The 26,755-nt window shown below is 39.3% G+C and overlaps 1 protein-coding gene and 1 long non-coding RNA gene across 2 annotated transcripts in view; one reads left to right on the forward strand and one right to left on the reverse strand.

Annotated features, from left to right (window-relative positions):
• Nucleotides 1-515: 515 nt before the first annotated feature.
• LOC310908353 lies at nt 516-10,192 on the reverse strand. Its single transcript, XR_014589840.1, has 4 exons — nt 9,835-10,192; nt 7,566-7,780; nt 2,389-2,464; nt 516-976 (listed from the first exon to the last, which is right to left on the reverse strand). It is a non-coding gene; the product is annotated as an uncharacterized lncRNA (long non-coding RNA).
• Nucleotides 10,193-10,889: 697 nt separating this feature from the next.
• The window catches only part of CAPZA2 (capping actin protein of muscle Z-line subunit alpha 2), a 30,953-nt gene continuing 15,087 nt past the window's right edge, over nt 10,890-26,755 (forward strand). The window contains exons 1-2 of the mRNA XM_083858753.1: nt 10,890-10,979; nt 24,892-24,955. Of these exons, the coding sequence (XP_083714879.1) occupies nt 10,941-10,979; nt 24,892-24,955 (103 nt within the window). The 5' untranslated portion in view covers nt 10,890-10,940. The remainder of the gene's footprint in view (nt 10,980-24,891; nt 24,956-26,755) is intronic.

Here is a 26,755-nt window from a genome sequence, read left to right on the forward strand (position 1 = left end):
TGACATCAGGGGAACTAGTCCATTGATATTCACTGAAAACACTTCACCATTTGTTTTGGTTTCCCTTTTGTTTTGGTTTGATTGGCCAAGAGAAACTCCTGTAAATGTTAAAATACAAAACCCTTGGTATGACATAGACCTGGCCCATTTTAGTCCATTCCTCTCCACCTTGTGCCATGGGCTGGATCAGGCCCTCGCCACTGTCCTTCCCAGCCTCTGCCATGAGCAGGACTGGTCACCAGCATGTGACCCAACCAGTCCACCACACATGCAACAAAACCCCAACTTTGCCAGGTTTAGAGAGCTGCAACAGATTTTCGTGACTCAATCAGGGTTTATTAACAGGCCATTTGAAAAATCCTTCCCGAGAATACAACCCACAACAAGAGACAGGCTATATTGCATGGACACTGTGAAGGGCCATGTGCTGTAAGGAAAAAAAAAAGTCATGAGATCTGCTTCCCTTTTCTCCCCACCCTCCCATTTCCCCACCCCTTTCCTAAGTCATCTTTTTCTTCCCTGGCTCCCGGGAGAATTCCCAGCAGACAAGGCAGCGAGCAATGGTGGAATCAGTAGTCTGATGTGGCTCAGGGCAAAGACTGTGACTAAAGGAATGTAAAGCCAAATCCAGAAACAAGTGGCAACGAAGACCTAAAACTACCAGAAGTTAACACATACAGGTCCAACCATGATGTACTACACAAGGACATGGCCAGAAAACAATGTGTGATGACACAAGTTGTATGAAGAAGCTGGACTCAGGTGCAGCAGTTCTGTAAGTAAGCTCAAACACGTTTAGAAACAGCTCTTCATGTCACCATGTCAGCAAGCAGCACAGGAAGGCAGTGGTCCACCTGTGTCCCACCACCTCAACTATCTTTCCTTCTAGGACTTTCATAGGTTATCAAACTTCCATCTTCTGCTACCACTGAATTCCAAGAAAATGCTCTCTTGTCCTCTGTTGCACCTGAAACATCTATAAAGGCACCTTGCTGCTCTTCTTTCCCACAAAATTTAAAAAAAACCAAATAATAGGTAGACTAGAGAACCCTCTTCATCACACTAGATGGTGTTAATTTACATATCTAGACATCCCACTTCTACTTGTAGCTCTTCATCACTTCATCCTACACATCACAACAGAGACACGAGACTTCTTTATTTGCTCCATATCCTGATCTGACATGAGAGACTAAAACCAGAACTTCAACATCTTACTGTGAGGAAGGAAGTGGAGCACAGTATTTGCATTAACTTTCCACAGATTGCAAAAGCCTGAGCCTACCATTTGAAAAGAATGTACACAGACTTACTCTCAGACTAATACTGATCCATATCAGTCAGGGATGTCATTACAGCACAGCTACAGGAGTTAAAACAGGCACAGGTATGTAGCAAATGCAATTCTCTAAAAATTGGAAAACTGGTTAAAGCACGTGTGGAGTAAAACTTTGTTCCCTTTCAGGATCAAAAGCATTTTCTTTGGTTCAAAATAGTTCATCTAGATATTAAAAAAAAAATTAATGAGTTATTAATTACTACCAAAATACAGTTCCAGTTCTAAGGTTTTCCATTCCCAATTAGTCCACACAAAATGCTTTCTAAAATGCCACAAAGAGGAAAATGACATCAGTTTTTTGTAGTAAGTATAATGATTTACTCCTCTGTGCCTTTCTTGAGGTTGGAGAAATGAAACTAGTAAAATCAGACCTTTCATCTTTGTGTTACTTTTTTTCTGAGTTGCTCTTCTTAATCAAAAGATGACTTCTTGGGGGGGTGGTTGAGTACATTATGGTGGGATGTATTTTCTCTGGGTTTGCATTAGCTGTTTGTCAATTTTCTTCATGACAATTGAGGGAGAATGATCCCTATAACCCAATTTACTGCAACAACAAAAAGTATCTTCCCTTTTTACAAACTTCTTGGAAAAAAACAGAATTATTAATCTAATAAAAAACTCATTCCCATCAAGATAATCAACAGTGAAAATACTTGGGGAGAGGGTGCAAATTCTTCCTTTCAAAAAATTTAATAAGGGTTTGTCAATATGAAGCCTATGAAGTTAGTCACAGCTGAGTTCAAAACAAGTATTTGTTGATTAATAATGCTTGTTTTGAACTTATTAAATTAATAATACAATGGATAATTCTTGCACTAACTTTGTTACATCTCTGATATTAATCTTGCTCTTTGCAACAGACCTCTGTACCATTATAAACCCAATTAAGTGTAAAATGGAGGCCTCGGAATAAGAAAATGTAGAGGACTTAAATCAAACAAGCTGAATGTTATCTTGGGACAATGTATAGTCATATAAAACTTAGCATTCCGTCAGACACGCTGCCCATTAATCTGCAACCTTCCTTGATTCCTGCTCATTTAATTTACCTGGCCTGATCCACAGTCAATATCAACTTCAGAATCCATGTGGGTAAAATCTTGGCTCTCTTGGAGTCTCAAATTTCTATGACAACAGAAAACTGAGAACAATGTAATTACTACAATCATATATAGGACTACTTTTGCTAAAGTCAAATGGCAAGATAATTCTCCATTATCTTTTACATCTAATGGGGTTTCACTGTGTTCCAGTGCCGTGTTAAGAAATGACAGATGTCCCAAGGAAGCAGATCTTGGGCTCTAAGGCCACAGGTGAGTCCTGACTGCTACTGCAAACTGCACCACTGTCTTACCCTGTCTTTGATTAAACAGAACACTGCAGAACAACAACCACAAAAAAGAAAAACAAAAACAAACAAACCCCAAAAGCCCACAAACAAAACAAATATGTTTTAATAGATCAGTGTAATTTTATCAATACACAACCTGGCAACTATTTCAAAAGCAGATAACAGAAATAATCTTCCTATATGAACATTTGGACTATCTTAATTTTCACAAGTATTTAGCATTCAGGACTTTTACTGAGGTCAAAAGTAAGTATACTCAAATGCTTATGCTGACTATCATTCAGAGGCCCAACATTCAAAAATAAAATTACATTATTTTACTTCAAAATCCAACCTTCTCTTCCTATTATTTCTTCCAATATATTCACAAGAACAAAAATTAAGGCCCCACACCACCATTAAGCAGCATGAAGTACCACTGACTCTGTGAGGCATCTTTTTCTACAGCCCAGAAATTCTCAGCTCTTTGCTCACATCTGCTTGAATGGTTTATCTTTATTGAGATTTTATCTGCATAAGACATTCATTTCTACAGAGAGTATAACAAAAAAGGAATTTGGACTCCTACGGTGAATCTCAACTTCATTAAACAAATCAGCACATTTACTATTTCCTGTTGAAAAATAAAACTGCCAAACAATGTCTCCTTTAGAATGAAAGTAAATAAATCCAGCTAGAAAATGGCACTTCCTTTTTTTTTTTTTTTTTTTTTTTTTTTTTTTTTTTTTTTTTTTTTTTTTTTTTTTGAGAAAATCAGGTTGGCTGCTCAAGTCTTTTGAGCTACTATTTTTGTTCTGCACCTTTAACAATGTGATGACTGGGGCAAGCAGTAATCCAGCTTCTTTGCTCTCCTCAGTTTTGCTTTCTCAATCTATCCTGGCACAGAGCAAAGGCAAACAAATAGGTACACCAAAAGAGAGCGAGACTGGTTCAGGCAGGAGAAGTTTTGGACTTGCTGTAAGGCACAATGTTATCTTAAGCCTCTTTAGCCTTTATGAGGTGCAGAGCCCTTACACTTTGATTCTGGTCTGTTTCCTAATCCCCAGCCTGCCCTCTTCCTTTGTTAATCTTAATCCTGCTCTATCTCCATATGATCAATAGCTACAGATATGGCATTCCTGATGTCTGAGTAGGAGCTGCAATAAAGGCAGTACAGAAGTATAGCCCTCTTGGTACAAAGTCCTTTGTGCATAAATATGTGATTTACCTCTTTGAGTACAGCCTCCCTAGGGAGCACAGAGCAGTGCTGAACTACAAGTGTAGTCCTCTCTCCTTTCCCTTAGCTTTTTAATTTCAGCTGTCCCTTGTGTTCTTCCCTTACCCTCTTTACCAGTCCATCACCTTCTTTCCTTTTGATCTTCTAACAGTGAAAGGGGATTTGACTGTCATAATACAGGTACCTAGTATTTAGACAGCTGGGTCTGAGCACATATAGACAATAATCTTGTCCTAAGACAGGCGTCTTAACTAGGTCAGATGAATCTCACCTTTGGAGTGCTTATTTCTCCCTGTTGATGAAAGCTGAGAGTCATGAGCGGAGACTCAGGTGTTTATCAGCTAAGTATCAAAATTACTCCCCAATAATCCAATTTTAAATACTCAACTAAACCTTTTTACAGATGATTCATTTGACCATGATATTCTCCATTTCATTAATACCCACTGTATCCTCAGTAATTTCCCTGGCACATTTTTTCACTCCTTTTTGTATTCCATTCTTGCTGGATTCAGTTCGTTACATTCAAACTATCCTCTGTCTAATTCATCTCTTCCATGGAGCCACTTCCATTATTCTTTGGATTCTCTCCATCAGATGCCAAAAAGGAAAGGGGCTCAGAGAATCATGCCATACAGTGTCAGAAAGGATGGCTTCAGGATATTCCTGGCTATCTCCTTCTGCAACACAGGCCACAAGATTCCTTCAGTCCTCGCTGAATTAGAGAAGGTATCTTCTAGGAAAATGGTCAGTTTTTACTGTAAAATTGCTAGTGCCAGTGTGGCCTTGGTTAAATCATTCCAGTAGCTAACTGTTGCGGTGTACATTTTGGGTTTTCAATAATTCTGTATGTTTTTGTTATTCGTTTATAATGGTTTGTTCTGACACCCTAATCCCCAAAGCCCTGGTGGTCTTTCCCTGGTGATAGACCTTGTCAATCACCTTGTAAAGATCTGGAAGGTTCCAGTGAAAATGCCCTGTGATTTGGCAAGGTAGTCAGGTACCACCTTTCTTCATTGTTCCATTAAGTCTCCCTGTTCTGGGTCACAACCCCCTCTTCGATTGGTTCTGTTTTCTCCCCTCCTAGAGGACGCCCCCTCAGGTACTTAAGGCGAGAAGAGAGGTCCAGAGCTCACTCTTGCACGTGGGCAGCTCCCTGGATGGAATAAAGCCTAGTGAAACCCATGTGAAGAGTCCACTCTTTTCTTCCACGCCGTCGACCACGCTCCAGCCTGAGGTTCAAACCCACCAAACTTTCCTTATATGTTGTCCTTATACCAGCAAGCTAGCTGGTAAAGCAGCTCAGGACACCAACATAGTTAACTGTCTGACAATCAATCTTAAGTTTATTTTTAGCCTGAATTTGTCCTGTTTTAACCACTAGCCATGAATCCTGTATTCTAATACACCAAAACATCCTATTAACAACTTTCTGATATCCCAGAAAGTACCTACAAACATTTAAGAAGTTTTTTTGTTAATAAAACTAATCAGAGATTGGATTGCTTTTCCCCTGATTATTCTTTGAACTCTTTTCAATGTTTAAACGTTCTCCTTGAAAGCCTCTAGCTGCACCTGTCTATAGCAAATATATTTATCTTTTAAAAACAGGCTATAAAATAGACATGCTAATACTCTTCTTTCCAAAGCACTAACACAGCCCATGGCTATGATATAATTTATTAATAAAATATTAGCACTTTAGTACAGATTAAGTTAGCAACTTCTCCACAGACACTGTAAACAATCTCACAGAAAACTTCTCTAGTTGTCGTATTTTCCCTGCAAACTCTGGTGTTCTTATTTAACCCCCTAAAATTGCTCAGTTCTAGCAATCCATCATTCACTGCGAACTTCAAGAACACTTTTAGAATACACTTTTGTTATTCAGTTGTTTATCACATTGCATTAGAATTGAGAGAAGATTTTCTGTAATGAAAGATGTTTTATAAGAAGTCACTAATCTTCTTTGCTTGACAGTACTTCCTTCTACATTTCAGCAGGAAATCAAGATTCTTTCTTCAGGAGATTTTGGATTAAGCCCTTTTGCAGTCTGACAATTTTATCAAACAATATATTCAAGGAGTCAAAGGGCAGGTAAAGAAAAGAAGTCGGCCACTATAGGCAACATTTTAGTAGCTCACACTGTGGGTTTAAAAAGCTAACATACTAAGACAGCAAAGATAACTAACACATTTGGAGAAACTCCAATCAGATCCCCTATGTCTGAAGAATACAGGCTACAGAATCAGTAGAATGTGAAAATATGTAAGTATTACTCGCTTAGAAAGCTAGTTTGAGACTGACTAGAATCAAAAGTAGATGGTTCAGTATGCAGCACTTCATCCTTATCTTCTTGTTGACTTCAGGTCTTTGCAGATGTTGCTGCACTATTGACCATTGCCCTCATACCTCCTTGTCTCTGCTGAACTGGGGCAGCGTCCAATAAGACCCAGGAGTACCTCCTTTCTTTGGTTGCTCGTCTCTAAAATGCTCAACACTTGCTCTTTTTCACCCTCCTTTTGTATGTTCCCATCCCTGGATAAAAATTTTGTACCAAAAATAAATAATTCCAGTCTGCTTCAAAGCATCTCAATTTATGGGAGAACTAAATCTTCTTGTAACCACTGAAGTAAACTACTGGCCTGCATTTCAATATAAATCTAAGTAACATCAGTATCTACTTCCTAAAACATGGGTACATGTCAAAACAAAGGCAAATACTAGATTTTTGAATTTGAATTATGTAAGGCAAGCTATGTAACTGACTATTCATGCAGGGGATGGGGTGGATAAAGAACCTGAGAAAATTTCCAAGAATAGAAACAGAATAGGAAGTCACAAAGCAAGCACAGATAAGATCTGAATGCAATCCTGTGAGGAACTTAGAAAGAGCTTTTAAGGTAAATGTGTTAGTAAAGCCCCCGTAACTGATAAAAGCAGTAGACTCTATCTAGTTTGTCATTGCATCCATAGTCTCCATGAGAAACATAAAATATGGTGCAAAATTAACAAAAGTGAAAGTATTATGGTTGCAAAGCATAAAGAATAGTGTAACAATTTTAAAAATGCCACAAGTAAGCAGGACCACAAACTTGATGAGCAAAAATCTAAATGACAGTAAATTCTAAGGTAGCAACAAAAATCTTTCTATAAGAAAGACATTTTTACAGTGAGAACAAACATTAACTGGAACAACCCTCAAGATGGGGCAATCGGAAAGTCCAGTTGGAAAGAGCACTAGACAAACCTCATTTATGCTCCATCTCTCACAAAAGGTTGGACCACTTGATCTTTCAAGGTCCCTTCCAAGCTGGGCTGTTCCATGATTCTAAGAAGCACCTCCACAGTGGATGAAGGGCTACTGAATCATTCCCTCTAATTTCCATTATGGCCTAAAATATCCTAAGTGCTATCTAAGAAGGAAGCTCACTATCAGGCTTGCTCTAGAGTTATACTTGTTAATATTTTTCCTGTCACAGCTTTCTTCCCATTGTAAGGATTTACCATTCAACTTCTCTAGACAAGCCTATTTGCTTTCACTGCTAAGGATCTCTAAGTTACAAATATCAAATTGAGAGGCTTGCAAACATCAAGTCCCCAAACATACAGACACAATTTGGTAGACTATTCCCAAGGCTCTAAGATCTGATACTCACCTGGGAATCTCAGGAACTGGAGTATGTCTCCTACCAACTCACAGGAACATCAGGATTAATTCCAACAGGTATCAGGATGCAAGAAGGAGCTTTCCATGGAAAGGAGCAGACATCAGGGACACAGGCTGCCATGCCTTTCTGGGCAGTCCTCCTTTCCTACTGCCAGGAGCAACACCTGAGCCAGCCTTAGAGCTTAGCCAGAGTCCATCTTTGTCCTAGAAAACAGAATGTAGTACATCCTCCAGGTTAAACAAGGAGGCCCCAAATACATCTCTCATGAGTTTGTCCTTTGAGCAGATGCAATAGATAAAATGTCAATCACCTGCCTTGATGAAGAAGAATGAAATCATTATTTTATTTTTTTTTTTCTGCATTATTTATCTAACTGTTCAGGGCTAGAGCAGAAGGACAGAGGTGCGCTCTGCTAACCACTATGTCCTATCACCTCAATCTTCAGGATGGCTTTAGCACAGAAACTGCACTTCTCTCAAGCCATATTGGTAGCCCTGCAGGGAGACCCTGCACTAAGGAGCTTTGTGCTCCCTCCCAGTGCTACTCAAGGGCCAGGGGTCTGGCTCTACAGAGTCAATACAGAAAAAAATGACAGAAGCAGTACAGCAAAATAGCAAGGTACTTGACTGGTAGCTCTACTATGCCTGATCAGATTGAGTAAAACTCAATAGCTGTTGTTTGGGAGGTGGGTGGGTTCTTTTTATAATTAATAATTCTTCTCTCACTACATCACTAAACCACGTGCTACTCATGAGACAGATCTGCTAGCCCAGGGAGAGCTTCACACAGTGGGACTAGACAGCTGCTGAGACACAAGCTAGCTAGTAAGCAACAGAATATTTTGCTGTTCTGTATGTGATTGTAGTCCAAATTAGCCGTTGATCAATATGTAGAGACACTGACACATGAAAAAATTTTAATTTTAATTTTATATATGAGATTTCCTGGTTGGAAATTGGCTGTATTCAATTCAAAACAGCAAGTAGAGATATATGACTTCCTAGGAGGTGGGTTTAAATTCAAAATTAACTCGTGCATCACTGCTATATCCAAAATCACTTCTTAATCTTGACATCCTTAAGCCACATAACCTGAATTTTTTTCTGTGTCTCCAGGATTATTTTTATTCCTTCTTTAAGATCCCTCTGAAATTTCCATATTCTTTCTGAGAAGACACACAAACACTCCAAAATAGTTTAGTCACAAAATACAAAGCCACATTATTTCTACACGATTATTCATTTCCCATTAAGTTCTAAGGTCACAGTAAAGTACCTGTGAGGGTTCTATTAAGAAGACTCACGTCAGTTTCTATGATGACTACACATCCTCCTGTGAATCAATCACTTCATCATGTTAGTTTCAGCACACTTCCAAGAAAAATTTGGTAAACATGGTACATCCAACAGACAGATAAATTAACTTATAAGAAAACTGTTCACATTTATCAGAGAATTATCTGATAAACAGAAATATTTTTGAATTGTCTTCCTGATACCTATTAAATAAAGCAACACCCATGGCAATATCCCCCCGGTGTGTTAAAATATCACCTGGCAAATCCCAAGGTGTGTTAAAAATTAACAGGATTATTTCACAGATCTCAGGTAGTTACTCTTAAGATTCCTGGGTGGAAGTTAAATGTACTGTTGCATGACACTAAATGCTGCACAATGCTGTTACCTGCTACCTTTACCATTACCTTTTATTACTGAGTACAAATAATATATGTAAAATGTTCAAAACCCGAATATCCCTTAGATGCACATTTTCTGTTCTGTACTTCACTCTAAATCTAGCAGTGGTCTTATCAAACATTAGCTTTGGTTGTCATTTATTTTGTTCCTGACATAAATACACTACTGTCCATTATCTTTACCCTCCATGGTTTCAGGTATTTTAAATCTTTCTTCAACTGTACTGAACCAGCCATGTTGTCCAACCTATACATTAATTATTTTTACTTATTTTCATTTACATGTTTTCATTATATACTGGTTTTGTGCCATTATAATACCCACATTTGGGTTAAACAAGTTTTTGTCCAATTTCATTTCCCTTTATTTTCATGTGACAGTCTCCTTACAGCATCTAGAGTAACAGCCCTGGAAAATTCTACAGATATAGGCATACTTTGCTCTACTGCACATCAACAATATTTGTGCAGAAATACTCATGTAGGAAAGACAGATGTGGATGAACTCCATAGCACAACAAGATCCTTTGGCTTGAAGCGAGCTACATTCACACCACTAACCATGACTGATGTAGGTGTATCTCAACACCTCTGATTTCCCCATCAGCGATCAGCTTTTCCTTGTTCATCATAACTGACGTGAAGTACACTGTTGGACATTAAGAAATTGTATTTTTAAATGTTACCAAAGAGTAACCACTAGTCTAGAGGCAATCCTTGCACATCATCATCCCCAATCCCTGTGTACCTGCAATGTCACATCGCTGGATGACATTCTTCACAATTTCTCACTCTGGAGGTAAAAAACTTCCCATCTACTTGTTTTTCCTCCCACTGACCTCATTCCATGTCCACTGTTCTACAGTACAAATCACTCCACGCGTTTCTGTGTCTCTGGTATCAGACCGAGCTCGTCACAGGCTCCCCCAGCCCTGCGGGGCGCCCGGCCCAGGCCCAGCCCGCACCCCCGCCCCGCTCTGGGCCCGGGCATTGCCCTCCGCCCCAGGGCTGCAGCCAGCCGGGACGGGCCTCTGCTCCCCGGCACCGACAGGACGAGAGGACACAGCCCTGGCCTGTGCAAGGGAAGCTTTATTTCGGATGTCAGGAGGAATTTCTTCACTGAGAGGGTGATTAGATATGGAAAATGGGCTGCCCAGGGAAGCTGTGGGGGTTACCGTCCCTGGAGCTGTGCAAGAAGAAATTGGATGTGGCACTGGCCATGGTCTAGCTGAGCAGGTGGTCTCTTCACAGGCGGGACTCCATGACCCCAGAGGTCTTTTCCAACCTGATTTTTTGAGTTTTACTTCTGGCTGCCCGCAACTCCAGTTGCTGTTCAAACCTTTCCAGGATCCCCCATTTTCCATTCCCAACACGCCCTTGCGCCCCAGGATCCCCCATTTCCCATTCCCCCCGGCCCCGGGATGCCCATTTCCCATTTCCTATTTCCCATTTCCCATTCCCCCCCGGCCCCGGGATGCCCATTCCCCATTTCCCATTCCCCCCCGGCCCCGGGATGCCCATTCCCCATTTCCCATTCCCCTCGGCCCGCGGCTGCCCGCCCGCCGCGCGCGCGCACGAGGCGCCGCCTCCGTGTGGGGCGCGCGCGGGCCCCGCCCTTCCTGCCGGTAAGGAGGAGCGGGAGGGGGCGGGCGCAGCCGGACGGGAAGATGGCGGACCTGGAGGAGCAGCTGTCGGACGAGGAGAAGGTAGGGATGGGTGGATACCTGCGCCGAGCCGCGCCGCCCTCTTGCGCTCCGTCCCTCTGAGCCGGCGGGGCCCCTGTCGGCAGCGCGGCGGCGCAGCCGGGCCCGGCCGCGGGAGGGGCGGGCGGAGGGTCGGGGGGAGGCCGGGGCAGGGCCGGCCGGGCCCGGCCGCATCTCCCGCCGCGCCTTGTACGGTGCGGGCCCGGCAGGGGCGGCGCCCGGGGCCCGGCGGGGGCGGCGGCCGCTCTGCGGGTCCCCTCGGCCGCCCCCGCCCGGCGTGCGGGGAGCGGGGACGGCGGGGAGAGGGAGAGGAGACGCGGAAGGGCTTTCCCTCCCCCACCTCCACTTCCCGTTCCCGAGGCGCGGTGCCGTGCCAGCCGGCTGCTCCGAAGCGCCCGGCCTGCTGTCCCCAGGCACCCCCGCAGGCTCCGGGAGGGGGTGGGATACGTGTGATTGGCGAGAGGAAGGAGCTGGGGGGATGAGGAAGGCTGTTTTGCTTCCTATTAGGAGGCAGTAATTGGGGAAGTGTGAGGTCAAGGAGCACGGGGACTGTGTTAGCGGGATGGACCATGTACTCTTTTTGAGGCAGTTGGAAACTCAAATTTAAGGCATATTTTTCCAGAAAAATCTCAAAAGGAGCGTGTGTTTTCTGAGACCTCAGTTATCATTGCCCCTTGTCATCATCTGTGGGATCCAGCTTCACGGCAGCTGCCTGTTTCCGAGCTAGGGTGTGGTGTTTTGTGTGTATGGTGCTGGTGCACTTCTCCTGATTTATGTAATCCTTGCTCTTGCTTACTTCCCACTTTAAAAACGAATATTTTCATGTTTCTGGAAGTTGTGAGATGACTCAAATGTGGAAGGCATCAACAAAGGATGTTTCAAACTTTTTTGAAGTAAAAAAGATGTCTGAAATATCTAAATGGTTACAGTAAGACAGATTTCCTGTTTGACCCTGTTCTATAAGTAGAGATGCACTGACATGCCATGGGGTGCACAGCACTAAGATGTTGCTGTCCTCTTCCCAAGAGGTGTGAAGACTCTGCCTTCCTCTACTTAATTCACATTTCAGTGCCCCCTCTGTGTTGATACAAGTAGTAATGTGATCCAGAGGTATAAGTGGTAGTTGCGTTTTTTCTAGCCCCTTATAGAAAATACAAGTAACGTTAATCAAATACATTGTTCCTGAAGGTATGCTGAAAATATTTTGATTGCAAGTTATCTTGTCATCGCTGAATGGTTCAGATTGGAAGGGATCCTTGGACATCGTTTTGTAGAGTCATCTAAAGCAGGCTGCCCAGTACCAGGTGCAGACAGCTTTTGAAAATCTCTGGGGCTGCAGACTCCACAGCCTCCTTGGACAACCTGTGGCAGTGACTGGTCACCCTTTCAGTGAAAAAATGTTTCCTTGTGTTCAGACACAAGGCACTTCCTGTGTTTCATTTTGTGCCCATTGCTTCTTGTCCTGTCAAATAATACAAGACAGAATGACAGTTTTATCTTGTATCTGTATAATGTGGGAAGTGCTGCCTGTGCTTTTGTGGCTGATGGAGTTAAGTTCTGAACTTTTTTCTACTCACTAATTTCATTTTTTTCTTTTCTCTGAAAATAAGTACAGAGATTCATAGAGACTCTTCCTGCTTTGGTGTAAGTGAATAGAATGAGCACTCATCCATTGTAAATTTAAATTGATTTCTCTATCAGTCCCATACAAAATTGATTGTCCTGTATGAGTGGAATTTTCCAAGCCTGATAGTGTATTTTATTGGCTAAGAAACCAAAGATGGGCAACATTGCAAACTCATGGAGAATATCCATGTGGCAATATACATGTGATACCTTAAGATTTTATTTCTGATGCATTGAGTTGTGCCGTTCACTGTGCAGTAAAAATGTTATTTCAAGTATTGAGTTTTACTGAGCTTAAAAAAAATCAGCTGGACAGGATTTGACAAACACACCCTTCTCACTCATCCAGTTGGGACTATAAATGCAGGAGTAGATGCAGAGAGGCAAACATTGCTTTTCATGAGAAATAAATCACCTTGCTCCTTTATATACTTTCCTCCCATGATAGAGAATTCATAGTATTGAAGGCTGATGCAGATGATGGTGGTGTGTGGTTTTGTAGATAATTTCAGTAGAAACATAACTAGAACCCTGAAACTCCTAAAATTCAAGGAGGAAAGAAGGTGAACCAAATAACAGAACCTTTTTTGTCTCAGACTTGTGATAAAGATGTATGAGCACAAATGAGTAAGAGATCGAGTGATGTAACGATAGGACAAGTTCAGAAAGGTCTTTGATTCATATCTTACTTCACGTTTAAACAGAAGATTTAAGTGTTGCAAAGGCAGTAAGCAGTTGCACATGCCTTACTACTGCTGGATTTAAGATGACTGTGTTTAGCTGTAGTGTAATTCAAGTTTAGAACTTGCCGTGTTCAGCATAATTGAGAATATAGAAAGGGGCATAATTGGAATAATGGCAAACCAGATTGTTACAGTTCAGGTAAAGAATCTTTAAAACCAAGGAAGAAGGAGAACCAGGAAAAGCGTTTCAATATTCAAGATTGCATAAATGATTTTGAACTGCATCATGTTCCTTATAGTGACATTTTTAAGAGATTTTCAAAGCCTTGTTTTTCTTTCCATAATGCAATGAGTGTGACAATAAATTTGAACAAGCTTTTTTTAAAAAATACAAGGACTGTTTGTAGCAAATAAGGTGTGTAAGATTTGTGTAGATCCAAAGATCTGAAATTGGACCATTGCCAGTGAAAGTTACTGGTTTTAGCATCCAGGAGCAGCAATTTTTCAGTGCCAGAGACAGCTTTTGTGATCCACAGTGTTTTGTAGTTGTGTTATTCACATAGGTCACTGAAATTTCAAAGGTTTTTAGGTATGTTGAATAACATAAGTTTGGTTATTGATTCAGTTTGTTTATTTAAAAATGGGATGTGAGAGGTGGAAATCTTGAAGCCCCGAACTCCCAAGCAACAAAGTCATCACCTCTGCACCTTTCCTATAGATAACACATCATCACTTAACAAGTTTTGAATGCAAACCCCATTTATGTACGCAGGGTATTTGAAGTAGTTTTGTTGAAGTCTAGTAACCATTTTTTTGCAGTTCAGTTTTATTCCAATTTATCTAGAAATTGTTTTCTTACCTGTAGCTACAACAAACTAATAAACATATATAAAAATATTTTTAGTAAGCATATTAGTGGGAATATAAAAGGTACAATTTATCTATGTGAATATAGGCCATAACTGATGAAAGGTACTGATTTTACTGTAAAAGTTGTAAAAATGTAAACACTCATTTACTAACTGGCACAAATGAAAAACAGCACCAAAACTATTTAAATCATAAAACTAGTGTTTTCTAGTCCGTTTTTGGTGACTTGAAGGCACATGTTTTCTGTAGGTTTGGTTGGGTTTTTTTGGTTTTAATTTGAATCTACAAAGCACAGGAGTTAAATAGCTGTCTATGACCTGAGACAGAACTTCAGAAAATCAGAATGCCTTCAGGGAGGAAAGGATGGCACATGAAGTCTTTAAATACTAAATTAGGTCTTGCATTCCTTAAAATGCTGACCATAATAAATATGGGAATTTTCAACCATATTTTTTTAAAAAAGGAACTACACCTCTTTCAGTAAGCTTATATCTCAATAGTTTCACTTTTTCAGAAAGATGGGGTTTAACAGTGTGATTAGACTAGAACTTCTTTTATAATGAGGAAGTAGTCACATTTGTGAAAGTGAACCTGGATGGCTTCCAGTATTTCCTGGTGCATTGGGTAACTTTGTAACTTCTTAGATTTGTAGATTTTGACACCTAATTTACTTAATAAAGCTAAACTAAACTCTGCAGTGTAGTTTTGTTAGATTAAGGAAAACCAATTTCATATGTCCGTGCTTTGGAATGAAAAGTCTAGGCCAGTAAAATGAATCGCTCACCTGTAATGGTGTCTGTAAAGTGTAATACATTGGCAGCAGATTGCACTTACATGTACAAGCCCACCAGTGTGGGAGGCTCAGCTACTTTTCTCCATGCAAATACAAACCTTTTTCCTAAAACTGCTTTGAAAGCATTAGCAGAATTTTTGATAGAAAAAATGTTACTTTTCTAATTTACATGTGTTAAAAGCAATTCCTGTGCTTTACATCGTTCATTTTGAAAGGATTTAGAATTCTGACTTTCAGAATTGTGTCAAATGAGACTTGGAGACTGTAGGTGAGTAGGAGCTGCATTTGAATAATCTTTTCTGGATATAATTGCACTGTAATCTATAAAGTAAACTTAAAGTCGTGCAAGTGTCCTTGATAACATTTTGATGGAATTCTTTAGTAAGAATGAGGAAGTTAGGAGTGGTTTTCAGACTGACATGTAATTTTGAATATTGGAGGCCTTCCAAGATTTTTCATGTTCTTTTCAGGATATACATGAAAATGTGTGTGAAGATAATGTGTTGTCTTGGGTTAGGTTGTTTTTTGGGGTTTTTTAAACTAAAAATGCATCAATACCATTGAGATTGAAGGACAGAATAGATATTTGAATCACTTTCTTGGGAAAGTGCTAAACACTGTCTGAAGAAGCAATCATATACTGTATGTGTAACTGCAAATAATACTTTGGTTTACTTCTACAGTCATACTGGCTGGGAGAAATTTCTGAAGGCAATTCAAATGCTGCTTAGTCAAAATGGGCCAGCTTAGATAAGGTTGCTTAGGGACTTACCCTTTGAGTTTTGGGTATCTCCAGGGACAGAGACTGTACTGGCTCTCTGGGTGAGGTGTTGCAATGTTTGTCTAAGCCCCTATGGTCAGAAGCTTTTCCTAATTTATAATTGTTTCAATTGTGTACAGTGCTGATTGTCTTTCACTGTGTACCTCCATAGTAAGTTCCTATGGAAAGCCAAATTGTTTGCCTTTTTGACATGTTAAAAGTAATTACATGAAGATGAATACAAATGAAACCTGTTACTATAAATAAAAGATCAGTGATTTCTAAAACTTCAGCTCATATATTCTTTCCTTAGTACTAGTTTGAAGAAATCAAGTACCCTTTGGGGATTATGACTTCTACTGTGTAGGGAGTAGTCATAATGCAGTGACGCCTCAGGACCATCAAAAGCCTCCTGATTGCTGATTTTGTACTCTCAAAACTTCTTGCAGAAGCTTGCTACCTAGGAAACCTCATAGTTCAAGTAAATAAAAAAAAAACAAATCAAAGCAAAAATAGAGGAATAGAACAAGTTATTGGCAAATATAGTGATGAAACTGGAGACATTAATTTGTGATATAATAGATACAGTTCTATTGCCTAACAATACAGTATTCAACCTACAATTCTGCTGTCAAAATTTATTTTCGGTTGGTTTCAATTTTGGCAGTCAAACAAGAATAGGAAAAAGCTTTTAGCGGCATTATTTAGCAAACCCATGTATTATTTGCAGGTAGCCCTGTATACTGTACCCGAACACTTTCAGGTTCTGGAAGTGGGATGTAAAGGAGTTCAAAATGCTTGTTGAGAAATGAAAGCAGGTTTTTGAGCATGTGGCAATTACTTTTTTAATCCTTGAGTAAAAAAAGCTTCTGAAATGTAAAATACTTCAAATAGTTTCTTAGCTTGACAGAAGGCATTAAAACCTTGAATAGGTAACTTTGAGAGAGAATTTTAAGACACTGGAATTGGGAGGGGGAGATGTAATAGTCAGGGTGGTACCTTGTTCTGTCAGTTTTCATGGAGCAAGATCTGTTATGTTCCTTTTCTCTCCCCGCTGCTATTGAATCCGGGTTTAATGTCCTTGGAGTATCTCCTTATAACAAATGGTCCTGGGCTAGGAGGAAGAATCACTTAAAAAACTTGGGCTTTGTAGTAGAAGAAGACTTTGCAAATATGAACCAAGTGCTTTTTAGCTTACAGTGGATACCACTTTGTAAAGACTGCTGAGAAAGGGGCCTCAGATGGTGCAACTGAGGCTCATGTGTATTGATGTCCCTGTAACAGGACATCTTGGGTTTTTATGTGGGAGACAGCACTGTTGGCTTCCTTCTTTGTGAAATCTTAGTTAGCCATTTCTTATGCCATTTACTTCTCAAATAAAAGTTAACGATTTTGCTTTTCATTTAATGTAAAGTTTTACTACTTTTTCAGTTTTCATTTCAATGAATGACTTTTGCAAGGAAATAATTTTTTATGCTGCTTATCTGTTGTCTATCTCATAAATTCATTATGATCCATAAGCTGAGTATGCAGTTGCTCAGCTGCTGTTATATTTATATATAATTACAAATAGTTGTATATAAATATATACATTATACACGTAAACAGCTGTATACAAATATATATAATAAAAGGTTTCCAATTTTATATACTCAAGAGTAATAAATGTAACTGTAGAGTAACATGGGGGACATTTACCTTCTGTAATTTTTTTTTATGGTTAGTCTTCTTTATTACCCAATAACATCCATTGCTTTCATATTCCTTTTTGTTATCTGTGCCTGATGCAATGACTTTCAGGAGTCCTGTTTTGAAATTGTTTTTTTTTTATCCTTCTTTATATGATGTGGTGTGTAGAAGGATTTTAAGATGGTGACTTTTATGATATTTAGATACTCTTCTGCTGAAAGGCCCTGCAGTGAAGCATCTGCCACCTTTCAAAGTGGTTATTTTTGTGAAAATAAATCTCATTATTCAAGTCAGGTCATCAGGTAGAAAGAATGCAGCTAAATTACCACATATGTAAGATTTTCTTTTTGCACCCCTGGTAAGTGTTGGTACTGTTACATACTCTTAAATACTTGTGTATTAAAAATAATTGAGGAAAACACATGTTCTCCAGATGCAATGCAGCTTTAGGCATTACAATTAAGGAAATGTCTGTTCAGTCAAAGCCATAGGTATGGAATGTGCCCCTCCTTTCCTGTGCCACAGAACCACATTTTTACAGGGTTTGTTTCCTTAGCTCTTCTGGATGCAGAAGTGAATTGGATACTACAGTGCATTTTCAGTTGAGCTTGGTAGGAAGCTGTTGCAACTACTTTTATATTCATTCCCTCTCTACCAGAGTCGCTGCCTTTGTTCCTTGTTTGTGTGAGATGATGCATGTTTTGGGATGCTGGTTCACTGTTTGAAGTTAGAGCCATGGGTATGGTGAGGTTTCATGAGATGCTGCAAAGGCAGTTTGCTGCTGACATGGGGTGATAGCTCTTTTTTAGCTAAATTGGTTGCTGTCTTCTTGCCACCTTGTAAAGCTATTCTTTAGCTAGATCAGTTTGCTTGTCTGACTACTCACAGAAATAGATGAGCACTGATGATACATAGGAGTTTGTAAAAATACTGGTGTAACATCTGGGAAGTATCTAACCTAGTGATTTATTTAATGAGCATTTGGAGCCAGTACTACCAAGTATCCAGCTGTCCAAAGTGGAAGCCAGCTACATTTTCTTCAAACGCTGAAGGGTTTACAAAGTCAGAAACTATGTTGATGTTTGGATAGAGCATCAAGCATTGTATCTTGCAAGTATATGAACCTTAGACTGTGCTCCTTGATGTGTGCAGAATTCATTTTGAGTGGTAGATGTCAGAGCAGTTTTGCTTTATAAGGGACAACAAAGCTGCATATTGAAAAATGGTGGTACAGCTCAAGCTGAACTAAAATCACGAGTTCGAATCAAACTCAGAACTGAGTAAAACTAGGTAAGTGTTATGTCCAGTATCACTCCAGTGACTACAAGAAGTATCCCTTATTTTGAGTGTGACTTAGAGCTCTTGAGAGAATTCAAACTTGCCTCATTTTCATCAGTCTGTGTTAATATTTATGTGACTATGAGCTAATTGTGAGAAAACCCTGTAGCTACCTGTAAATAGAGTTAAGTGGGTCAGGACAAACCCACTTGTTTAGTTGCCTGAAAACCTTTAGACAGGTTTTCAACAAGAACTACACAGAAGGCATGACTGAGAACAGAGCTCTCTAGACTCTGCTGTTCCTGGGGCTCCCTTTTGGATGTGTTATCTCACCATCCTTTTTTTGCCAATCACAGGTTTCTGTGAGTGGGAGATTTATTGTGTGTTGTAAGATAGCAAGGGTACCCTCAGGAATCCAGAATGTAAATGCATGATGTACAATGCGTTGAGGCTGCAGTAACAGTGATAAAAGTAACTTTAGGAAGCTTTTTTTTTTTTTTTTCCCCCTGTGATTAGCAACAAAGTTGTCTTTGAGTGGAAATTATCGTGGGAATCTTTTGAACGCCCTCCCTCTTCCTCCTTTCCCCCCCTCTCCCAAATTTTCATGCAATTTCTTAGGTAAAAAGGGCTTTTAGTATCTATTTCACTATTTCATTTTTATTGCTGTGGGGCAGTGAACTTTGATCTGTTATGAGTGTAGAGGAAGGGGTAGGTCTCACTGCTGCAAAGAGTTTACAGCTGAATTTCTGAATTTGAAATAGCGGATGTGTAGGGAAGAGTGAGGGTGAGTACGTGGTTTCACTGCATCCTGCCTATCAGCATGTTTTTTCTGTGCAGGAGGAATGTTGATTGAAGGAGTGAGCTGTCAGGATGCCTAGCAAATACAGCTGTGAAATAACTGTGTTTCAGTCGAGTTAAGAGGGGGAAAGAAGAATGAAAGAGAGAGTTTGAATGTCTCCGTTACTGTTGGATGCACCCTAGCAGAGCTGAGGCGCGGGCTGCCTTGGCGGAGCTGAGCTGCCAGCGGCACTGCAGAGCCCTGCACGGGAGCTGCTCCTGACCATATATAGGCACAGACAGCGCACAGCGTCGGCTTCTCCAACCACTGTCACTTCTCATGGGCCGGGAACAGGAAGAGTGGTCTCAGGGCATTTGAAGCTGCTATGTATAACTTCCTAAAAGTAAAAGAAACTTCAGAATGTCTTAGGCTGGAAAATATAGAGAAGTAGGATTTCTCTGTGCACGTGATGGGTATCATACATTGAGGAAAATGAAATTGTGAAATAAAGGCAGAAGTATGGAAAAAAATAGATTTAGCATAACTGCCACCATTCTGTACATTACTACATTGCTCTTTGCTTGTGTACTCTGGAAACTGCAAATATTATTGTAGCTGAGTGTAGGCATTTGTTGATAGACCAACGCTTTTAATCTCTAGCAGAATAAAGAATTAGGCGTAATGCCTAATAATCATGTTCATCACATACAACAATCCTGTCATTTTCTTTTTTGATAGGCTTCTCTGTATGAATTTTCATCTTAATTGAAAAAGTTTCATTTATGAAATTAGTAAGCTTCTAGGTTTGATAAACTTGTAACTAATTTGATGGGTAGATTTGGCTTCACTTGAATTGTGAAAGTAAATCTTGCTAGCTCTTACCTGCTGAGAGCAGACTTCAATTTAAGCAAGACCGAGAGTGGCGTCAATATGAAAACTGGATAAAGAGAGTGGCTGGAGTGGGGAATGCTTCCCTTCTCAGTATTTCAGAAGTAATTTTTATACTTTTTTTTAAACTGGCTCTCAGCTTCCGTGTGAATTGTCCAAATTAATGCTCAAACCTTCACAAAGACACGATAAATAAAAACATATATAGATCGGGGGGTGTTGCATTCAAGAAATTTAATATAGAAAATGTGTAGTTCCTTACACAGGTTTGTGGTAAAAGCTGTTTTTTCGTAAATCACTGGTGGTCAGATGTTCTGGATTAGTGAAGTGTGAAGTTTATAGTTTCTTGCCACTCTGAAGACTTGAAGATGAAAGCTGTCTGTAAATTAAATCTACATCAATAAAACACTGTCTTAACCTACTTCAGGTAGTGTTTTGGGAAGTAATTACAGTAATAAGTAGAGAAACTTCAGGTATTTTATGTCTTTGAGTTTTCTAAAGGAAGACTCAACTGTAACAATATTTTGTTACTTGCTGATACATGTATAAGTTTCTTGTACTGTGTGCAAAGGTGCGGTTCTCTTGAATGGAAAAAGGTTTTGTCATTTGGATTCTTTAAGATATTGTGATGTTTCTGTTTTGGCTTGCTCAAATCAATTTTTAGAAGTCTCAATGCAGTGAATAATCAGCATTGGTTGCAACTGTAATGCACCTGATTGGTTTGCTTAAAACTGTTTGCACCAGATACAACTTCCTATCTCAGTTTGACTAAAGACCTATTTAGCTTTTTGCCTGTCACTTTGTGTTACAAGTTGTGTGCATTTTTAATTTATATTTTTTAGTTGCCCATGAGCATCATATTTTATATGGACTACCCCATTCTTTTAATTGTGCTTCCCCAAGTAATAGCTGAGCCAGAGGCTTTTTGCTTCCAAAAGGGGGAGATGCTAATCTCGTAGAGGCTCATGGAAGTGCATTCATTTATCCTTCAGTATCAGTCTGGGTTTGAAAAACAGAGGGCCCCCTTTAGAGCATTTATTTCTGGAAAAATTCAGTGGCAATAAATCTGTAAGTGCTTTCCAGTTATAATGTGTTATGGGTGACTACTGGATTTAATTCTTTTATATGCACTTCCTGTACGTATGAATTGGGGAGAGAATGGCTTTATCAGATACTCATCACAGAGAAGTTAATTCAGTTTAACCACTGAAGGAAAGTGGATTACTTTTAAATTGGCTTCACAAAGGCAGGTTAGCAAAATACGGGATGTCTTAGCTGACACACTCTCAACTTCTGAAAACACATTAGATTTTTTGCTTTTGTAAATATGAATATACTTTATACTTGATGAGGTATTCATTGCAAATTTGCACCATTGTGTTTATCTATTCTATAAAAAGTGTATTCTATGATGAATTTTCACACTGAAAAATCTTTCACACTGAAAAAAACTTTCAGTGAGAAATTGAATATACTTGTAAAATGTTTGTAAAAAGTAATGTCTAGGTTGGTCTGTCCTGAGGACATCTGTTACTACTGAATGCTTTTGAATGAATATTACTTATAGTGTAGCTAATCTGACTGATAAAAATAGTTTTTACTGATAGTGAAAAAAAATAAGCAAAGCCAGATTTATATTACCAAAACAGCTGAAAATGAGGTAGTTGTCCAGTGTTAGTATAGACCTAGTGTATCACCTTACAGATGTTACCAGTTTAAAGCCTGTGGTCATTCAGGGTGCAGTTTGAGCACCCATGTTTTGCTTAGTTTTGCTTCTACAGCTGCTGCCTGCCCAGAACTGCTGGACCTGTTGTTTCACAGCTCCAAATGTCTTTGTTTCTGTGCTTGCCCAAAACTAACGTGGCCTTGGCAGGGGTAAGCAGTCCTGTTCACTTCAAGTCAAGGAATCAGGAAATGATGTTCCTTCATCTTGAGCTGGGAGTCAGCCCGGTGATAGTCGTGCTGAAATCACACAACTAAATACTTGCTTTTCAGGCCTGATCCCTGACCCTGTAAATTTGTGTTTAACCCCAGGCAGCCACCAAGCCCCATAGAGCCACTCAGTCACTGCCCCAGCAGTGGGACTGGGGAGAGAATCAGAAGGGTACGAGTGGGAAAACTCATGGGTTGAGAAAAAGACAGTTTAATAAGGAAAGCAAAAGGTATGCCTGCAAGCAAAGCTAAACAGGGAATTAATTCACTGCTTCCTGTGGGCAGGCAGCTGTTCAGCCATCTCCAGGAGAGCAGAGGCCTGTCACATGTAATGGTGACTTGGGAAGTGAAATGCCATCACTCCAAAATCTCCAGCCCTTCCTCCTTCTTCACCCCCCCTTTATATACTAAGCATGATTTGATGTGGTGTGGAATATCCCTTGGTCAGTTGGGGTCACCTGTCCTGGCTGTGTCTCTTCCCAAACCCTCTGAACATCCTTGTCAGTGTGTCAGTAGGAAAAACAGAAAAGGCCTTGACTGTGTAAGCCCTGCTCAGCAACAACAAAAACAGCTATTATCAACACTGTGTTCAACACAAATCCAAAACACAGTCTCCTACCAGCAACTGTTAAGAAAATTAGTTCTGCCCCAGCACAACTGGTCATTTGATAAAATGTGCTGGTGATAGAACCTTGGAGCCTGCCTTGCCCTTCTCCTTTCTAAGTGCTTTATTAATACCATAGGTTACCTTTATTTCAAATTCTTTATATTACTTTGGCTTGAGCATTGAGCTGAGTACGATGCCTTGACTTCAGCAAGAGGTAGAGGAGTGTGTGGATTAGTTTGGATAATGTTGGTAATGAAGATAAGTTTACATTCTTTTAATTCAAAGGAGACAATCCAAGTTGCTTTAATAAGTAGCCATAGAAGATGCTCTTGCCTCTCTGTGTGTCTTTTGAGAAGAATGAACTCTGGTGTTTATCTCAGTATAATGCAAATTCACGTTTATGTGGTAAGAGTTCTGATGTGTTTAAGGTAGCAGACAAAAGCTGTCTGTAATCCAAAATGCAGCATTTAGGTTAGAAAGTTGTGAACTGACAACTTTTCTGTTTCCGTTATCCAGTTCTGAATGATCATGTGCTGTTAGTGATCTGAAAGCTGCCTGGGCTGGTCACATGGGATCTCATGAGGTTTGAACACTGCTAATGAGGCAGCTGAGTGCTCTCCCAGGACACTTCAGCTTGAACCACCTCTCCTGGAGACCCTTGTCTGAAATTTGGGCCCTGTCAAGAAGCAGAGGCCCAAACACTGGCTGTATTGCTACTCTCAGTTGTAAAAGCTGTTCTCCTGTCAGTTCAAGAGCTCTGGCATGCTCAGACAGGTCTTTTTTAGTTTCAAATACAAAGAAATGTGTAGATGTAATTCTCTGGTTATTTTTAGATATTGTTAATGAAATGTGTGCTTCTCAAACACCTTAATTTCAAACAGCGCTCCCAGACGCTGAATTTTCAAGCTCTTTGTTCCATAGATACATGATAGAAGGTGTTGGAAAGGGAAACTCTGGTTCAGGTAATATCCTGTATTTGAATAGCAACACCATATCGAGGATGCAAGAGAGCTTTAAGTGTCTGGTGAACTTGGATAACTGCAAAGGATAGGAACTTTTGCCAGGTTAAGTTAGGGAACCAATATTTATTTACTTAGTTTTTATATTGGGTGCCTTTAACAGTGCAAGGGGGGAAACGAATTAATGAAAGCATATGTGCTAAGTGACATTCTGCAAGTAAGGTAGTAGTTGAGAAGTTTAAAAGTTGTTTCACATTTAGAAAGTATTTTTATGGATTTTTTTGCAAGCACATGTGTCTGTAGCTGTGTAGTGAACCAGCTCGGGGACCTGGTCTGAAAAAAAGGGCAATAACTTTCCTGACTTTGCTCACTGTGCTGCTGTACAAGGGCTTGTGCAAGCAGGAGATAGAAAGCCTGGGCAGGTGTGCATACTTTTAGTGGAAATACTGGCTTATGCTGTGTTTTCTCTGCAAGAGGTTGTGGCTGAAGGCCATTAATTGCTAATTAAGATCTTAAGGTCTTTAAGCTTTATCTGCTGGTATTGTGGTACTAAGAGGTCTTAAGTAGATGCAGGTGAAATGACAAGCTTTAGGGTCTGTCTATGCAGTGTTTTTAAGCCTAATCTGTCAGTGTGGACCTTTTGGAAAGTATAGAACCAAATTATATGTAGTAAAGTTGGAAGAGAAGCTTTAAAGGTCAAATGCATCTTCATGATTTCTGGCTCTGTTAATTGTGTATTGATTCCCAGGCATCCATGGACTGAAAGCTGACATAGATTGTGAATATGTGATTTTACTTGTTATATTCATCTTTTCCTGTTTATCAGTAATAGAAAACATGTATGACTCAATTTCTCTATCTGCTTCCATCACATATAATCTCTATTCTGTTTGAAGGGGTGGAACTTTATATAATAAAGACCAAGTAGTTGAAATAATGTGAAACAGTGGGAGTTGTACAATTTCATGTCTGGCTGTTAAAACCACATAATGCATAACTGCTTTGAATATACTGCAAGTATATACAACCACATGATTGTTTTTGTATTTAAGGTGCGTATAGCAGCAAAATTCATAATTCATGCTCCTCCTGGAGAATTCAATGAGGTGTTCAATGGTGAGTATCTGTCTGCTCTGTCCTTTGATTTAAGGCATCTCTATCCAGAATTGCATTGCTGATTATTCTCCTGAATTTCATGTGGCTTACATTGTAGCAGCTCCCTTGCTATAAGGGCTGGTTTTGTAGCTGGGCATGATAAGCTTTGCAGTCACAAGACAACTTGAAGTTTAAATGCAAAACAAGGGAAGTACTACTTTTCTTTGTGATGTGAGAACAAGCTTTGTCTCTGTTTTCAGTGAGTCATGAATTAACAGTTACAAGGGTTTCTGTTTAGAAGACACATACTCTTTTATTTTTCATCTTTGATAGACAATTATATTTTTCAACAAAAATTAAACTAGCTGAAATTAAAATGATCCCTTTTTTTTAAGAAGGAATATCATTACAAATACTTTAACTTGAATACACAAAAGACTGCTGCATAATGCCAGTTGTGGAAAGAATATTAATCTTCTCCAAACATTTCTAACCTTTAAATTCTGGGCACACTCAATTTTTCTGAATGTATTGGTAAACTGAAAGGAAACTTAAAATAAGCTTATTTCAACTATTATTGTCTGAACTTTTCCTAAGATGTTATTTAAAAAAAAAAAAATTGTTGCTTGTCTGTTGTCAAGATATTTGGGCATACATATAGTATAAAAAAGCAGGCTTTATAGTTGTGGCTTACAAATGTTTCTGAAACTTTTTAAGTAAAAGAGTAAATTTAATATACTAAACCTGTAGTCAGTGTCAGATTGAAGAGAGCTTAAGTTTATTAAAGTATGCAATGCTTTTACAAGCACCTTGTTCTTAGTAAAACTGTGGCCAGCTAGTTATTATTTAAAATTAGTTAGTACTTCATTTTTGAAGTGAGCAGCTTACTAGCTCAGTTTTCTGAGGATTATTAAAATTTCTCAGAGTAGTACTGCTTATAAACTTTATTGTTATGCTAATTCATAGCTGCAACTACCTGCTCAATAACAGAGTACAATGTGTTTGAAAACACATAACAAACATTTGATCATAAATGCCTCACCAGTGTTCAGTGAGATTCAGGCTGCCTTCTTAAAAAGAAGGAGAAAGCTTTTCATTCCAGTTCTGTAAATTATGGATTTTTTTGAGTATGTGAGGTGTTTTTTTTTCCTTTGGGGTATTTTGTGTTTTGGTTTGCGTGGGGGAGTTTGATTCATTTCAGGAGGGTATGCTTGTTTGTTTTTTAAAGAAAAAATACCTTAAATATAGTCCAGATTTTTTTTTTTTTTCTTTTCACTTGAATGATACCTTGGAAATATTTGGAAGAGGTTTAATACATTCTAGAGAGACTAATGTTTGGTTAGTTAATGAGCAGTGAATTAAATTGTTATTAAAACAGTGCCTAGTAAAGTGAAGTACATAAGTGAGAAGTTCGCTGCACAATAAATACTAAGTAATTTTGAGGAGAGTGTTAACTTTATATTCATATGTTTCTTATATCATGGTAGAAAAAATGCTATTGTGGTGTATAATCCTCTACCTACTAAGTGTCATTTAGGAATGACACTAAAAATGGCAAGGTAGTTCAATGCATACCATATCAGTGTCATCAGAATACAGTAACAATAGTATTGTGTGAAGGAGTTGGTAATACACATTTTAAAGGAAACTTGGTAGAATTCTGTGCTGTTCTCATTCAGAGCTTCTCTTAAAACTAGATTGACAGATTCTTAGAGCCTGTAAGATACAGCTTATATCTATTTGCCAGATTGTCTTGGAAGAGATCCATTTCTATACTATTATTTTCATTTCATTCAGTCAAAATTATAAAATATGAAGCAA

The sequence above is a fragment of the Zosterops lateralis genome (assembly GCF_965231275.1).
Source record: "Zosterops lateralis genome assembly, chromosome: 4".
NCBI classification, from domain to species: Eukaryota; Metazoa; Chordata; class Aves; order Passeriformes; family Zosteropidae; genus Zosterops; species Zosterops lateralis.